Below are 15,567 nucleotides of genomic sequence, written 5' to 3' on the forward strand. Positions count from 1 at the left end.
CCAAGAAGAGAAGCTAGAAAAGGCAATGAAGTGTAATAGAGTCCTCCTTAGAGCTATCATAATTAATGGAGTCCTGCTGACACCTTGATTTAGCCCAGTGAGACTAATTTTCAGAATTCTTATCTGAAGAACCTGAAGATAATTAGTTCCTGGTGTTTTAATCCATCAGGCTTGGAGCATAATCTGTTAACAACAACCAGGGAAATGAATATATATGTGGCTTCTGTAGCTATTTTCTCTTGGCTTTCCCATTATTGTCCCGGCTCTTTCTTGCCAGAGCCTTCCATGGGGTGCTCCTCCTCTTGTGTCCCACGTTTAGTATTGATATCCCCTTAGGCTCTTCCACTGCTCCCCTCTTATGACATGAATATTCCATAGTAAATAGCTAAAAAGCATAGACTTCAGACTCCCAGTGAGACTAACTTGTATCCTAGTTCACTTACTAAGTAAACTTTGCACATAACATAGTTTTCCATTTTATAGAAACCCCATTTTGTTACTTGAATCATTTTTATATGTTGATTTTTTAATTCTTTTGTTGACAGTAAACGTATTTTCCTTGATTTCACTGAATATAGCCATAATAGCGGCTTTAAATCTTCATCTGCTAAGTCTGTCCCTCTGTTGTTCTTGGTAGTCATTTACCTTGAGATTGGGTCACATTTGATCATTTCCTAAGCAATTGTGAATTGTGTCCTGTCCTTTTATATTGTTGCGGTTCTACTATACACCACTGAAGAACACTGATGTATTTGTTTTAACGAGCAATCCACTTGGTAGGACTCAAACTGCAAAGTGCTTGGTGGCAGTGCAGATCTCAGAGCAGTAATAACGTTAGCAGTGGTAACTGAATTGACGTCTGTCCCCCATACAGATGGTTAAGCATCAGCCAGAAACCTGGGCAGAGTTTATGCACAAAATTTGCGTCTCCCTCTCTCTGGATTTCTCTTTCCTAGAACTACTCCTTGACTTCCAAAAGGGCCTGAATTTTGTCTTTGCAGAGACTGTGCTTGTTCTTTCAAAGTTTTAGTGACCACAATCTTCAGGCTAAAAACCTTAAAAATGTAAAACCAATCTGCCCCAATTCTACTTTCCAAGGCTGGCTTCTCTCCAGAATCTTCCTGCTTTTGTTAAACTCTCTGGAGCCCTCAGGTAATTGCTGTTTGCTTTGCTTTTATTATTTGGACCAGATATTTATTTGGTCTGGAGAAGACATTTACATTCCCAAAGCAAATACAGTAACAATAAGATATAAGATACAGGCTTCCCAGGTGGCGCTACTGGTAAGAAATAGCCTCCCCATGCAGGAGACGTAAGAGAGGCGGGTTCAATACCTGGTTCTTGAAGTTCCCCTGGAGGAGGACATGGCAACTTACTTCCGTATTCTTGCCTGGAGAATGCTATGGACAAAGGAGCCTGGCAGGCTACAGTCCATGAGCTCACTGAGAGTCGGACATAACTGAAGCGGCTTTTCGTGCATGCAACCACACAGCTGTCGTGTGCTTCCTATGTGCTAGGACTGTTCTATACACTTCATGATGTATTAGATCCTCACAACAATACAATGAGAGGACACCATTATCTGCCCCTACTTTACAGACGAGAAACCAGAGGGACAGAAAGTTTAAGCAGTTTTCCAAAGACTACCAGAAATTTAACTCATGGAGTTTCTCTATAATCTATATGCCTAATAACTACGGAATATAGCACGCATCTTGAACTTCAACTTCTGCTCTTGCATTTATATAAAATGATCTTAAATGCAATTACTTGCCTGAAATTAGTTCTTCATTTTTTGATAAATGTATTTTTTAAAAACTGATTTATGGTGCTTTAATGTTTATACTGCTACTGCTACTGCTAAGTCACTTCAGTCATGTCCGACTCTGTGCGACCCCATAGACGGCAGCCCACCAGGCTCCCCCGTCCCTGGGATTCTCCAGGCAAGAACACAGGAGTGGGTTGCCATTTCCTTCTCCAATGTATGAAAGTGAAAAGTGAAAATGAAGTCGCTCAGTCCTGTCTGACTCTTAGCAACCCCATGGACTGTTTAAAAAAAACGACACCTCATTTACCAGTTAACTTAAATGGCTACTTCATGATGCATTTTGAATACTTTCAGAATATATGCTTCCATAAAAAGCAGAGATTTTCATTAAAAGAGTGGCACATTTGTATTAATAATACTCCCTATTCTATAACTTCATTTTTCATAAAAACTGAAAGTGTCAGAGTCTGATATATCTCTCTATTGATAACTAAGTCTATTGATAACTGTGGCATAAAAGATTATATAATTTAGAAATATGAAACACTCAGGATTTCATATAAAATAATAAACTATTTCAGTAAATAGAAACATAAAAATCATATTAAGAATATCCCTGAACATGTTGTGTATAGTCCTCTTGTCACGTACCAGTTTCTAATAGAATTCTAAAGAACACCATAATGAGATTAAATTGTTCCCTGGAGAAAAAATTTAAGTGACTTTTATATTAATAGCTTTAATATCATTTCCATTTGTCTTAGAAATGATGTAGTAATAGAAAGTCCAAAGAAAAGTCAAAAGAATGCCAAGTTCCACAAAGTCAAACCCTTCCTCCTGATAATACAATAATTATATCTACTCTTCTATGATAACACACATCATATGGTACTATAATTATCCTTCCATTCTTGCATTAGACTGTGCACCCATTGATGGCAAAACTCACTTATTATTTATCTTTCTATCCACAGAAGTTTATAAAGCATATCTTCTAAATATTCAAAATTTGCATTAAATATATGAATGATTAGAACTGACATTCATACTAAGCAATATTTATAATTACACTGTAATTTTATAGATATTTAAAGTATCATTTATAATTTAAATTATAGGAAACTACCTAAAAAAACCCTACCAATTACCTATAGTATGAGGAAAATATGACATGAATGAATGATATTAATCGGAACCATTGAAATTAAAAATTTTAATCTCCTTCCCCACCAAAAAGCAGGATATAAGGGACAAATATTGGCTTAATTTTAGTTTTTGTTTCTTGGTTCAAGATACCAATAGTCTAACAATAAGGCACCAATAGTCAAGCAGCTACAAGCAAAAGTCAAAAGGGAAAGGACCCTACAATTCTCCTGCTGCTGCCGCTTCGGTCATGTCTGACTCTGTGCAACCCCATAGACGGCAGCCCCCCATCCCTGGGATACTTCAGGCAAGAGTACTGGAGTGGGTTGCCAGTGACTTCTCTGACAATTCTCCTAGAAACAGCTAAACCAAAAGATAGAAAGGACAGTCTATGTTATTTTTGTATATACCCTCCTAAACACTAATATAAGGAAGTCACTTCATATATTCATGATGTTAAAACAAAAGCAATGCATTGTCAACAAGTGAAACTATTAAAAATAGTATTTGAAAAAAAATCAATAAATTTCACAGATTGCAAAACAAAAGCCCTTTCCACTATATTGTTTCACTTCTCAATTCATATCTGTGCTTCTATGAAACAATCCTAAGTTACACTAGATATTACAAAAATATATTGAATGGAGAAAGAGTTCATTGAAAACGCTTCTGAACTAAGGTATAATTAAACAAATGGCCAAAAGCATAGGAACAGCTAAATTATTAAAGTTTATTAATTAGAACACACACAAAAATAAGCAAATATTATCACTGACACATATTATTATTTCAAAATCATAAAAAGTCATCAGATTTAGTGATTGCAACCCACCCCAGTATTCGTGCCTGGAGAATCCCAGGGATGGGGGAGCCTGGTAGGCTGCCGTCTTTGGGGCCGCACAGAGTCAGACATGACTGAAGCGACTTAGCAGCAGTAGCAGCAGCAAATGATAGTATATAACGAATATTTAGCATCCATTTAACAGTGGCTGTTTTTATTGTTTTACTTATTCCTTTTCTCATACCTGTATAAGCCTTTGACTGAACTGCTACTAATCCCTGACTGCCTTTTCCAGGCCGGGGCAATTTGCTTCTCTGCAACCATGGCTATTTAAGGAACCCCTCCCCACTCCCTCCAGTATCCCAGCCAGCCAGTCCTGCCATGTGATCCTGCCAGTTTGATGATGGCACAGATAGGTTAAAATATAGTCAGTGATATTCCTTGCTTATTTGTGTGTGTGATCTAGTTAATAAGATTTAATAATTTAGATGGTCCTATGCTTTCGGCCATTTGTTTCATTATACCTGAATTAATTCAGAAGCATTTTCAATGAACATTTTCTCCATTCAATTTTATTTTGTAATGTCTAATTTAATTTAGGACTCCATTTCACAGAAGCACACATATAAAGTGAGAAATGACATGGCATAATAGAGAGGGCTTTGGTTTTGCAACCTGTGAAATTTATTGATAATTCTTTTTTTCAAATACTATTTTTCACTAAACTTGATGACTGGGGCTTCCCAGGTGGCACTAGGGGTAAAGAGCCTGCCTACCAATGCAGGAGACGCAAGAGATGCAGGTTCCATCCCTGGGTGGGGAAGATCCCCTGAAGAAGGGCATGGCAGCCCACTCCAGTATTCTTGCCTGGAGAATCCCACGGACAGAGGAGCCTGGCGGGCTACAGCCCACGGGTTCACACAGAGTCAGACACAACTGAAGTGACTCAGCACGCACAAACCTGATGATAAAGACTGATCTTCCTTAAAGCCACAGAGTGAGTATGTGGCACAACTGGTATTCTTAACCAGTTCTCAAATTCTAGAAAGCCTAGCTTTTATCCTACGCTATATCAATAATATGCAAAATAAATCTGAAGAATGACAGGCTATGGACAGAAGTGGATATAGAAGCAGACCAGTGATCCAGAGCCACCTAAAACCTGGGGGGCAGGGAACAAAAAATTAACAGAAGCAAGGAAGTGCATATACAGAGGATACAAGAAAATTTGGCCAAAGGGATGGGCATTGATCCTGCAGTCATTTTCTCCTTGTTTTATTTGTATCGTCTCCACTCTCAGGATTTTAAAGGCCCTGTGAGCAGCTATTCAGATAAAGCTAAAAAGCTCTTGGCCTGTTTACTACTGGTATGCTTTAAATAAGAAAAAAAGATGAATTATGTTCAATGGAATTACATAGTTAGTTAGTTAGTTCAGTCGCTCAATTGTGTGCGACTCTTTGTGACCCCATGAATCGCAGCACGCCAGGCCTCCCTGTCCATCACCATCTCCCAGAGTTCACTCAGACTCACGTCCATCGAGTCCGTGATGCCATCCAGCCACCTCATCCTCAGTCGTCCCCTTCTCCTCCTGCCCCCAATCCCTCCAGGCATCACAGTCTTTTCCAATGAGTCAACTCTTTGCATGAGGTGCCCAAAGTACTGGAGCTTCAGGGTTAGCATGATTCCTTCCAAAGAAATCCCAGGGTTGATCTCCTTCAGAATGGACTGGTTGGATCTCCTTACAGTGCAAGGGACTCTCAAGAGTCTTCTCCAACACCACACATTAAAAGCATCAATTCTTCGGTGCTCAGCCTTCTTCACAGTCCAAATCTCACATCCATACTTTTCCACTGGAAAAATCATAGCCTTGACTAGACGGACCTTAGTCAGCAAAGTAATGTCTCTGCTTTTGAATATACTATCTAGGTTGGTCATAACTTTTCTTCCAAGGAGTAAGCGTCTTTAAATTTCATGGCTGCAGTCACCATCTGCAGTGATTTTGGAGCCCCCCCAAATAAAGTCTGACAGTGTTTCCACTGTTTCCCCATCTATTTCCCATGAAGTGATGGGACCAGATGCCATGATCTTCGTTTTCTGTATGTTGAGCTTTAAGTCAACTTTTTCACTCTCCTCTTTCACTTTCATCAAGAGGCTTTTTAGCTCCTCTTCACTTTCTGCCATAAGGGTGGTGTCATCTGCATATCTGAGGTTATTAATATTTCTCCCAGCAATCTTGATTCCAGCTTGTGCTTCTTCCAGCCCAGCGTTTCTCATGATGTACTCTGCATAGAAGTTCAATAACCAGGGTGATGATATACAGCCTTGACGTACTCCTCTTCCTAGTTGGAACCAGTCTGTTGTTCCATGTCCAGTTCTAACTGTTGCTTCCTGACCTGCATACAGGTTTCTCAAGAGGCAGGTCAGGTGGTCTGGTATTTCAATCTCTTTCAGAATTTTCCATAGTTTTTTGTGATCCACACAGTCAAAGGCTTTGGCATAGTCAATAAAGCAGAAATAGATGTTTTTCTGGAACTCTCTTGCTTTATCCATGATCCAGCGGATATTGGCAATTTGATATCTGGTTCCTCTGCCTTTTCTAAAACCAGCTTGAACATCAGGGAGTTCACGGTTCATGTATTGCTGAAACCTGGCTTGGAGAATTTTAAGCATTACTTTACTAGCATGTGAGATGAGTGCAATTGTGTGGTAGTTTGAGCATTCTTTTGCATTGCCTTTCTTTGGGATTGGAATGAAAACTGACTTTTTCCAGTCCTGTGGCCACTGCTGAGTTTTCCAAATGTGCTGGCATATTGAGTGCAGCACTTTCACAGCATCATCTTTCAGGATTTGAAACAGCTCAACTGGAATTCCATCACCTCCACTAGCTTTGTTCATAGTGATGCTTTCTAAGGCCCACTTGACTTCACATTCCAAGATGTCTGGCTCTAGATTAGTGATCACATCATCATGATTATCTGGGTCGTGAAGATCTTTTTTGGACAGTTCTTCCGTGTATTCTTGCCACCTCTTCTTAATATCTTCTGCTTCTGTTAGGGCCATACCATTTCTGTGCTTTATCGAGCCCATCTTTGCATGAAATGTTCCCTTGGTATCTCTAATTTTCTTGAAGAGATCTGGAATTACATATAATTAAAATGGCAACCCACTCCAATGTTCTTGCCTGGAAAATCCCAGGGACAGGGGAGCCTGGTGGGCTGCCATCTATGGGGTCGCTCAGAGTCGGATACGACTGAAGTGACTTAGCAGCAGCAAACTGATCTGGATCAGTTTAATCATACTGTTTTAAATAGTAGATATTTCAGAAAACCTCTTTTAATAAAATATTGCAGAAGGCTTCTTATGCTACTTATACTACTAGCTCCCTCTTCCCTGGTGGCTCAGCTAGTCAAGAATCTGCCTACAATGCGGGAGGAACTGAGTTCCGTCCCCGAGTTGGGAAGATCACCTGGAGAAGGGAACATCTACCCACTCCAGTATTCTGGCCTAGAGAATGCCACGGACTGTATAAAATCCCTGGGGTCACAAAGAGTTGGACATGACTGAGCGACTTTCACTTTCGTTTTGTATTCTAGTTATTTTACTAATAAGCCACAATAATCAATTCTGTGGAATTAAAACTTCATTAAATTAGTAATATTTTTCCTGTTTCATCTTACACATCAGTTTTTGCTATCAATAATCTTCATGATCTGTTTGACACAAATGATGTTGGGGATTTCCCATTAAATTCCCTGCAACTTTATAAAAAACATGCATATATTTGGTGGGACCTAAAGAATACAAGTCAAATGGTGCTTAACCACAAAAAAGAAAAGGCATGATCTAAGTTAAATTTTTTTTCATTATCATCAAGTGTGTTTGTATTGCTATGTGCATTTCTGGATAATAAATAGTATCAATATTATTAATAGTATTGAATTACATAAGGGAGTTTAGAATTATTTTTTAAAAAACAAGGCTTCTTAAAGTTGATCATAAGAGAGTGGGGGAATTGGGTAATATACAAGATTCTTTTTGATACACTCTTCAACGTGTAGGGAGAGAAACGATCTCTAGCACTGACATATACACACTACCATGTGTAAAGCAGATAGCTGCTGTATAGCACAAGGGGTTCCATGAGACCTAGAGGGGTAGGATGAGGGTGCGGTGGGCACAGGGAAGTGAGAGGGAGGCTCAAGGAGGGGACACATGTATACCTAGAGCCGATTCACGTTGTTGTACGGCAAAAACTTGCACAACACTGGAAAGCAATCACATTCCAATTAAAAAAATAAAGCAGATGCTCAAAAAATTAAAAAATAAACATATCACAAAAAAGAAATGATTTCAAGAAAATTAGCATCTCCTTGCTGACACACTTCATCTAAGACAAAGTGGATCTTTATAAGCATATCTACTGCATATAACTTATTGTTAGAGACGACAGTTTGCTTGCCAAAAGTATTTGCTATTGATTCTCATGAGTTTAAGGAAGACACATGAGGGGCTAGTAAAGACGGTATGGATACCTATGGAGTCCAAAGACTTGACTCCTACGAGTGCCAGCAGCATCCACTGATGACATGTAATCAGATATGATCTTTTGCTGTTTCCACTATTATGATGAAGACGGTTGTTAGGTGGCAAACTAGGTCTCCTAGTAAATAACCTCAGCCCCAAGTCCCTATTGTCCCTAATTCTGTCCAGCCCATGACTCCTCCAGAATACCCCCAAATTGCTCAGACTAACCCCCAAATCTTGCCAGAACCTTGACTCAAGCATGCTGGCTGAGTTCTACTCTGAATAATTGATGCCTGTGCCAAACTAGTTGTGAAATATTTTGAATATCACTCTTGCATCTCCTGCGTTGGCAGGCAGGTTCTTTACCACTAGCGCCATCTGGGTAGCCCGAACATCACTCCCAGGTACAATCAAAACTCTCCTGTAGTCTAAGAGAGCATTTTCTTTCCCCCAAATATAACATCCTCTGAGTCACTGCACAGTGGTTCTTCCTAGTCTGAAAGTGAGATTTGGCTCAATGAAATATTTTCCTTTTCTGAAGCTGTTTTTTCTCACTTATCACTTAAGAATTAATGTCTAGTGGTAGCTACACTGGGCTTTATAAATGATGTTCCACATATCACATAAATTATCATGTTATCTCTGACAGAAGCTTTCTAGAGGAGAACAACTCAAAATTAAGCTAACTAAATATATTTGGGGGGCAGAAATTCTAACTACTAAGTATCTTCAATAAGTCCAAAAACAGGATTTTCAACACTTTCTATATACACAGATAATTTGAGAGCTTGCCTAATCCATTGCCCAGATTCTGGGGAGATAAAACCTCTTATCAAGAGTTTAAATTTAGAAAAAGCAGCTTAGCAACCTGAAAATTTTATGGTAATTTAATCATAAGTTGGTATCTACAAAGATAAGTGAAATGACAATACACACTTTTCTAGATGCTCGTGCAAAAGGAAAAGAATGTTCCTTCATAAAGCCAGATTGAAATTTCAAAGCAGATATGCCTCAGTGAGTGGAGAGGGCAATGGCAACCCACTGCAGTACTCTTGCCTGGAAAATTCTATGATCGGAGGAGCCTGGTAAGCTGCAGTCCATGGGGTCGCTGAGAGTCAGACACTACTGAGAGGCTTCACTTTCACTTTTCACTTTCATGCATTGGAGAAGGAAATGGCAACCCACTCCGGTGTTCTTGCCTGGAGAATCCCAGGGACAGGGGAGCCTGGTGGGCTGCCATCTATGGGGTCGCACAGAGTTGGACACGACTGAAGCGACTTAGCAGCAGCAGGAGCATGCCTCAGTGATGTTTAAAATCCAAGAGGGGTTGGTTATCCAGGCAGAAAGAAAACTCGTTGAGTTGAGAAAGGCTTTAATTCAACCCTACTCCAAAAGCACTGCATTAATATAAAGAAAAACAACTTTTTAAATTTCATGTAGTTTAATACTGTAATTTCAAACTGTTGTAACCAAAAATGTACTTGAAAAATTAAATATGCATAACATAGTTGGATCTTTTAAAAAATAAGCTGTTACTCTAATATCAAATAAAAATCACTAAAGTATCTCTTCCATATATACATACATGTGATATAGTATTAAAATTTTAAACTAATTTAAAATTAATGCACAAGGCAATTAAAGTCCTAACCTGAGTGATACTAAAATTTAAAAAACTACAAGGCTAATGAAAATACATCACATCAGAATTTATCATTCATTTCCTGTTAAATGGTTTATTATCATTTTTTAATCTCTTTACTTATCCAAACCACAGCAATGATTAACAACAAAAACAGCAACACATGGACCAGTAATGGCAAATAAATATGTTCAGTTCCATTCCTGGAAATAGTATAGTTTATTAAAATATATACTGCAGTAATTATAGCAACAGGCAAACACATAACTAGGAAACAAAAATTTGACCAACACCCTCCTGCTTCACTCTAAAATTTAATGAATTAGCTAAGAATGGGTAGTAGCCCAGAATCACTCAACATAGAATGGAACATAATTTAAATTACCAAATAAGCTTTCAAAGAAAAATGTCTGCATTTGGCAACAGAATAAAAATCTCAATTTTCAGAAGAAAATGATTAGCTATTTGCAAAATTACAACTGATTAAAGCTATAACACCATAATTTCGTTACTGCAAATACATGAGTGCCATGAAATTTTACTTGCCATAAAGAAGTTTAGAACATGGTCACAAGGTTAGAGGCATTTGAGAATGAAATAAAGATTAATGACAGCCATGCATAAAGCAATTAATTGAAAGAGTCACAATAACAGCTCTGAAAATGTAAGAAAGCACAGAAATGCTCAAAGAAAGAGATTCTGCTTTAACTACTGAAATAAGCATGAGGTTCAAGGACACAGATTACCCTGAGGATGGGTTTGTGTTTTTTTTTGGCTTTTTTTTAAAGTTACTTAAGACATCAACAGATCTCCTGGATAAAGCAGAAAGGCAAACTTAAGAAAATCAGAACTAAACGGCATTGACTTATTTCAGTCAAAAGAACATCTCCAAAACCTGTGAAGAAAGCATTTATATAATAGCTTAGTTCTTTAAAACACTGCCAGCCTACAGAAATTAAGTACTTGCCCCTTCAGACTTTTCCACAGTGTTAGCCAGCATCTCCTGCAGGGCCCGGACAGACAGGGACTGCTCCAGCACGAAGGTGCAGATGGAGAGGTCTGGAGGGACATTCTGTGCAGAAAGAGGGAAAGTCACCATCACCATCACCATCACCATCACCATCACCATCACCATCACCATCACCTTCATTCATCCAGACCCAAACTTACCTTATGATACTTCAGTTTCTTTCACAGAAAGAAAGAATACTTGTCAGTTCTCTGACATGAGCTCCCAAATCATGCAAATATACTCTCTATACCACTCACACTTAAACCGTGTTTTAACTAGTGGATAACTCTAGCTACCATTTACAGAGTGCCTACTCGGATTAGGCGCTGCACTCAAAGCTTTCTCAATAATGCTCATGGTCATCTACAACACTACGTTACTGTGTGGATAAGAAACTACAGAAGTTACATTACTTTTCCAAGTCACAATTACTAGATTTTTCAAGCTGGGACCAAAAAGCCAGACTTCTCTGACTCTCAAGCATTCATTTCTAATTTACCAAGTAGTTTGTTGATAAAAACTAAAAGGACAGAAAAACACTTCACTTAATAGTGAAGTTCAGTTCAGTTCAGTCACTCAGTCGTGTCCGACTCTTTGCGACCCCATGAATCACAGCACGCCAGGCCTCCCTGTCCATCACCAACTCCCGGACTTCACTCAGATTCTTGTCCATCGAGTCAGTGATGCCATCCAGCCATCTCATCCTCTGTCGTCCCCTTCTCCTCCTGCCCCCAATCCCTCCCAGCATCAGAGTCTTTTCCAATGAGTCAACTCTTTGCATGAGGTGGCCAGAGTACTGGAGTTTCAGCTTTAGCATCAGTCCTTCCAATGAGCAAATATAAAAACCAACTGGTATAAAATATTTGTTTACACAGGCTTTTTCTTATCCACAAAGATAACAATTACGCCGTCTTACTCAAGTTGGATATCATATCTAGCTTCTAACACTGTATGCAATAGTCTGACTTTTATTTGGTGTGTATGTATCGCTTTATTTGGTCAATCATTCTTTTTTTCTATTTCCTTCCATAAACTTCCACTTCAATCAAGTAATAACCCCATAAATTCTGAAACTCCCAAAAAGTAACTACCAAGGAGACAAACAAAACAGTGTGGGAAGTGACTGCCAAGTTAGACAATACTATCCCAATCAGAAACAAATATGTTATCACCCATGCAGGCCTTTGTTTTAGACAAGCAGGATCCAGCAGGCAATGCAGCTGTTCAATTAAGATGTTCAAGCTAGCCTTTTCTTAGCAGAAGAACATTATAAATACATTAAACACGAAACACAAGCAAGAATATGTCTTTCTAAAAAGAATATTAGGAAGATAAATTGATAACCTGATTCAGTGCCTCAAAATTACAATTTACACTGTTGAAGTATTTATTAAATTGCATCACTACCAATAAAAATATCCTTGTCAGCAGAGAATGATGCTTCAAGGGTTCAAGGAAAGATTAAGTACTACAGTTCTAGGAGTTTAAATTATTTTATGGAAAAAAGAAACATAACCACTAGGTTTACTCATACCCCACAAGCCTTCTTGGCACCCATGTTTTATTTTTGAATGAACTTTTCTGAATTCCTCTACCCTTTATCACAAGTTTCTGTGCACCTCCCTTCCAGCCCAACTTCCTTTCATTTCTCCTCAGACTATCTCGGCTGGTAGTCAAAAGAATCTCTCAAATCTGGGTGCAGCCACTGCTTTTATACTCCACAGTAACTGAAAGAAGTCTTCCTCACTGAGGTACGGGGAAGTCATTCTGGTTTATGCAACATTTGGCTTGAACTTTATTTTAACCAGAACGGCTTGTCTTATGGTCTACTAAACAGGCACTGTACATCTGCTTTAACCATTTTTAAAAATCGCATTTACCAGATTGCTTAGATAAGGATAAATGTCCATTTTGAAGACAGAGATAAATGTCCCCACTTCCTACATTCCTAACGCTAGTACTCCTTCCGTGATGAGCTTTGTGGCCCAGACACCAAGGTTCATGCTGATTTGCTGTGTGTGAGCTAATCATTCTCTTTAGAAACCTGGAAGGGTTGTATCCCCTGTCTTATTTGGTGTTTGTCTTTTGTTCTGACAAGATATAAAACTGTGGTTCAGGCATTCAAAATGGGGCTAGTTGGCCACTGTGGCTGTGGTTTCAGACACATTCCTGTATTACTGAGGACCTGAATTTTCTGAACTGTATCAGATTCAGGGTGTCACCAGTCATGGTCAAACAAGATCTATTAGTAGCTGCCAGCTGCACCTTTATGGTCTCCTCATGTAACCATTCAACCATCTCAGCCCTTAACCCATTCTGGTTTAACAGGCATCCTTACTTTTTGCCAATCCAATTATAGCTGACAAACAACTTATGTAACTTTGTCGGGTTTGCCTATATAAGCCTCCCCTACTTTGTAGTCTACCAGAAGACAGTTCAGATGCTTCTTGAATCTATGGCTTCCAAGCTATAGTCCTCAGTGTGACTCAACTAAAACTCTTATCTACTTCTATTATGGACAGTTTACTGATTATTTCCATTGACAGCAGTCAGCTAGACAAGGGCTTTTTTTTCCAAAAATCCTCAGATGAAAGACTGGAAGCTAGGAAACAGACTCTCTTCCACCCTGAAATTCAGGATAAGGTCTTTTAAATTTAATATTCTCAGTTATAACTATATTAATAACAACTTATCACACTAAAACAAATGCTACTGGAAAAAACTGATTGGTTATTCCATTCATATCCACTTAAACTCTCAGAGTTTGGAAGTTACATTTTGACAAATAGCACTAATAGAGAACTATGTTAAGGAATGGTGTGCTGGTGAACTAATGTCTCAAAAAAAAAAAAAAGTCTTGATTTGCCCATTTCTGCGGTGTAAGTACTCCAATGATGGCTGATTTCAAAGTATCAAAGTTTACTAATCAGCTCACAAACTTGCTAAATATGTAATAGTCAGCTCTCAGAAATCTGTAAGCACCATTGCCAACATACCACTGAACTGATTTCAGACACATATTCATGAATTGCTTTAGAATCAGTATATTATAATAGTTAGAAGACTGGATTCTATAAACAGACAACCAAAGCTGAAATCTAGGCCTTACTACTTAAGAGCTCTTAACTTTTATAATTTTTACCTTCCTTCCCTGAGAAATGGGGTAGTAATTTTATCATCCTCATACAGATGCTGGGAAAAAATAATTGAGATAATCTAAGCAAAGAGCTTATTGTAGGGTCAACACCATAACAAGAACACAAAATAAGTGAGCTACCGTCATTAGTTTTGCATACTGTCATTTCTCCCCATTTATGAAGCACCACTCATTTCTTAAAATTGGTTCTTAAGTGAATTCTGCTTTAGAGAAATAGTGTTTGAAAACACAAAGTATTAACTATGCACCTGTTCATAACACCTAAAGTGTTCCAGTATTTTCAAGAAAAGGCACTTTCTGGTCATATTGAAAAGTTTACATCTTGGGTATATTTAAATTGTTTCCTGTTTCACTTTAATCAAAATGTTAAAGTACGAATCACTGAAATATCTTACATTTATTTTAAAGAAACTTGAAAATCACATGAATTTGCAATAAAATAATCCTGCCAACCAAATTCATATTTTTAGACTGGCATGCTCGTAACAGATAGTGAGCGTTAACAGGAATAAATGAACAGACAATCAGCAAAGAAAGTTCTCTCTCACAAACTCTAGCCTTTTCTTGCTCTGGAGCATCTTTCTTTCTCTCTCTCTGCCTCCCCCCACAACTCCCCATCAAAACACACAACTGTAACAGAAAGGCTGAGCAGTGTAGAAACAAAAAATGTTTCCTTACAGGAAAATTTTGAGCAATACAAAGGAATCATTACCAAAACTTGAATACTTTTTCAAGTAAACTACTAAAAATATTCCTTCATTTAGATGCATATTTCTTCAAATAACCCTGAAGTTTTTAAATCATACTATAGCATTTATATTAAGACCTTTTACCACTTCCCCAAAATGAAATTGTCAGAGGAAAATAAATGGTCTCATCCATGAATTAAAGATCAACTAAATGGCCCAAATCAAAATGAATCCTAACATCCAGCACAAGAGATAAAGTAAAACAGTCAATATATCTGTACTGGGAACTTCAATTCACAAGCATTTGCAAGTCACCATCTTTTCCTTAGTCTTTTTTTTTTTTTTTTTTTAAACTCAAGTCTAATTACTGAGACAATTAATGTTTAGAACTTCAGTTTGAAAGAACTTTACTTGCCCTCTCAATGAGTATGCACCCAAATCATAAAATAAATCCTTCTGCAACATATGCTTCACCTTCTAGGTGCTTCAAAACAGACCACATGGGAACATGAAGGAGAACTACCACTCGGTCTGTACAGCTCCCTGCCTCTTAAGCATACACTTATTTGTCATACAAAACTAAACCAGAGAAAAGTATACACTTCAGCCTTTCTTAATGCCTATCTAGGCTGCCCAGAACCCCAAGTAGGCAGACAGTAGGCTCATAATGCTTTTCATATAGAGACAAGATCAGTTCCATCAGGATAGGTGTTCTCTGGCAAAAGTAACAAGCCAGCAAGCAGCATAGCTGTGTACCTTTTGTTCTTTTTAAAACACAAACTGGTCCCCATTCTCCTCCACCTGACAAACAGTACATGTTCTTACGGGAGAAAACCAATTTCTAAGAATAA

At 38.3% G+C, this 15,567-nt stretch overlaps 1 protein-coding gene across 1 annotated transcript in view; it reads right to left on the reverse strand.

Moving 5' to 3' along the window:
- RYR2 (ryanodine receptor 2) overlaps nt 1–15,567 on the reverse strand; it is an 814,256-nt gene that overhangs the window by 505,208 nt on the left and 293,481 nt on the right. The window contains exon 3 of the mRNA XM_018042460.1: nt 10,826–10,930. Coding sequence (XP_017897949.1) covers nt 10,826–10,930 — 105 coding nt within the window. The remainder of the gene's footprint in view (nt 1–10,825; nt 10,931–15,567) is intronic.

This window comes from Capra hircus, chromosome 28 (genome assembly GCF_001704415.2).
Source record: "Capra hircus breed San Clemente chromosome 28, ASM170441v1, whole genome shotgun sequence".
Lineage (NCBI taxonomy): Eukaryota > Metazoa > Chordata > Mammalia > Artiodactyla > Bovidae > Capra > Capra hircus.